General features: G+C 38.6%; 1 protein-coding gene across 2 annotated transcripts in view; it reads left to right on the top strand.

Annotated features, from left to right (window-relative positions):
* LOC138044912 (uncharacterized) overlaps positions 1-854 on the top strand; it is an 18,032-nt gene extending 17,178 nt beyond the window's left edge. For both annotated transcript variants that reach the window (XM_068891302.1, XM_068891296.1), the window contains one exon: positions 1-854. This exon is cut by the window's left edge and continues 398 nt beyond it. In XM_068891302.1, coding sequence (XP_068747403.1) covers positions 1-487 — 487 coding nt within the window. In that variant the 3' untranslated portion in view covers positions 488-854.
* The last annotated feature ends 1,646 nt before the right edge of the window (positions 855-2,500 follow it).

Consider the following 2,500-nt stretch of genomic DNA (forward strand, 5'->3'; position numbering starts at 1 on the left):
GCCAGTTGCGAACCGAAGAAAAACTCTTTCGGCAGCCGAACGGGAGTTTCCAGTAAGCTCTCCCTCAAACGAACTGGAGGGACGTTCTAGGAGAAATTCGTTGCCCGTAGTGTTTGTTACAAGGGTAAAAGATTCTGAAGTTGTCAGCGAAAATGATAAAAATCGAAGGAAATCGATGGGTTGGTATCGTAACAGAGAAGACCTACAATTAACCAGACAACAAAATGAATTTTACAAAGGACCTGTTTCATTGGTTGATCGACATCAGCTAGAAAATGCAGTGGAATATGATAGCAATGCAGGTTCTCCTCAAGAAAGCAAAGTACAAGACACTTTTGGAGAAAATAAGGTTAAAAAAGAAACTGGATTGTCAGTGGATTCAAATGGTGAAATTAGTTCACTCTGTTGCAAGGACAACGATGTAAATAGCAAAACAGATACTTTCATAGCCACCTTAATCGAGAGAGCGTGTTCGTCTAGGATGTGATTTCAAAACGCGGCGAGAAACTTCTAACGCTTGGCATAAATTATGGTGCCGATGCGTTTGAACTATCTAGGGCCTGATTACATGACGAGTTTCAACCCGGGCTGAGATTTCTACGAGAAGCGCATTCATGCTTCTTTCGGTGTCCCTTGTGGTAGCAAAAGACTAACACCACTAGCTGTTCCTCAGCTCCGTCGTATGCTAGCAAAGCGAATCAACTAGAAGTCAATTTTGGCTGCAGGTTTAATAACGATTATGGTAAAGAAAGACAATTATGATGGTAGCAATTAAGAGACTTTACTTTGTCTTGTTCGTTAAAGACAAACCAACAAAAGTAATAAAATGCTAGCAATAAGCAATATTAAACACCTACCATTTCATCTCATTCATTATATTGCATGTTAACAGTCGCTGAAATGGAGTAGACCTCATTCCCCAGTCACTGTTTCTCCAAGAAAACAGAACTGAAACATTAACTAAGGCTACATTCACACGGTAACGGACGAATTTTCTACCGGTTGAAAATTCGTGCATTTAGGGGTTTCGCTAGTCCTGTTCCGGCACTCCCTCTTACCCCGCCCTGAAAATGGGCCTGGGACCCAGGCGGGAAAAGAGAGAGTCCTGTATTACTTGTAGGCGCATGCTCGGAATGAGCCAATCATATTGCATTAGATGCCAGGCTGGATATGTAAATAAAGGGAACCTTGAAACTCCGACAAAAAATCGTATATGAAAATTACTGTGTGATTTGCAGTGTCAGGAAAGAGAACATCTAAATTATGCCTCGTCGTGACCAAACGAGGAGAAAAAACCCCGATCGCAGTGATGTTGGAAATTATTGCCGAATAAATGTAACGACTGAGAGAAGATCGCAATAAATCGTTGCAAAGGCTGAACTAGTAAATATAGCATAGGATTTCACTAAGCGACAAAACAGCTCGGAGTCAGAATTTCATATTATTTATTTGCAGTGCTTTACCTCTAACAATGAGTTTCAGGAGGAAAGTGCTTTTAAGTAGCAACAATAAAAGCAAGATGACACACGCTTTTAAGTAACATTTGTCATCCTTATTAATTAATATTCACGAGCAAATTTTGACCGGAAAAAAAATCGTGACCACGTCCGAATAATAGTTGTTTGACTGTGCATAAATATGTATAAATTTAATAGGAACATTATTGCTTCATCATTGCGTTATCAACACAAACTGGTACGTAAAGAAACAAATAGTCCAGGTTGTGATTCAATTTCGTTTAACTTTTTATCTAACTTTATCAGGAATAATGCTCAGTTCCGATATAAAAATCATTGCAGTCTCAACAGGCAGCTCTACATGAAACCTTAGCCATTTGGCCACGGCCACGGCTGGTAAGGAAAGAAAGATTTAATAGTCTGAGTAAATTACTCTACTCTAATTACTCAAAAAAAAACTCTGTTTGTCACCGGTGTTTGTGTATTATTCCTGATAAAACTGAGAGTATTTACAACACTTTTTACCTGACTGTTTTATATGGGGTATCCAAACGATTTGTCCCCGATTTTGAAAAAAAATGGTAGGCGTAAACTCCTGAAACAATCACAGTTTCAATAATTAATGTGCAACTCAAATAAATGTTCACTGGATCAGTGGAATTATCACATAACTAGATCGACAGAAGTAATGAACAATAAACAAGAGTTCCAGAAGGAGATTTATTAGTCTCCGTTGAGCGATTCACATCCACGACCTACAGTATATTTGTAAGTTTCAAGGAGTTAAATCAAAATTTGATATTTTTCTGCGCCAACATCATGCAGCTGTTCAGTTCGGTTTCAGGCACGAAATTCCATATGTCATCCATGTGATTTTTCACGATTGGGATTCACGATAAGAAGGACTGATTTACAATTAACATCGAACTCGGATCGAAGAAAATGGCAAACATATTAAAGGAACAACCATGTAGCAAACAGACTTCCCAAATCTTGTTGCAGGTTTAACAACACCATCATTACCAGTAACGACTGCATGAATA

The sequence above is a fragment of the Montipora capricornis genome, chromosome 1 (genome assembly GCF_036669925.1).
Source record: "Montipora capricornis isolate CH-2021 chromosome 1, ASM3666992v2, whole genome shotgun sequence".
Taxonomy (NCBI): Eukaryota; Metazoa; Cnidaria; class Anthozoa; order Scleractinia; family Acroporidae; genus Montipora; species Montipora capricornis.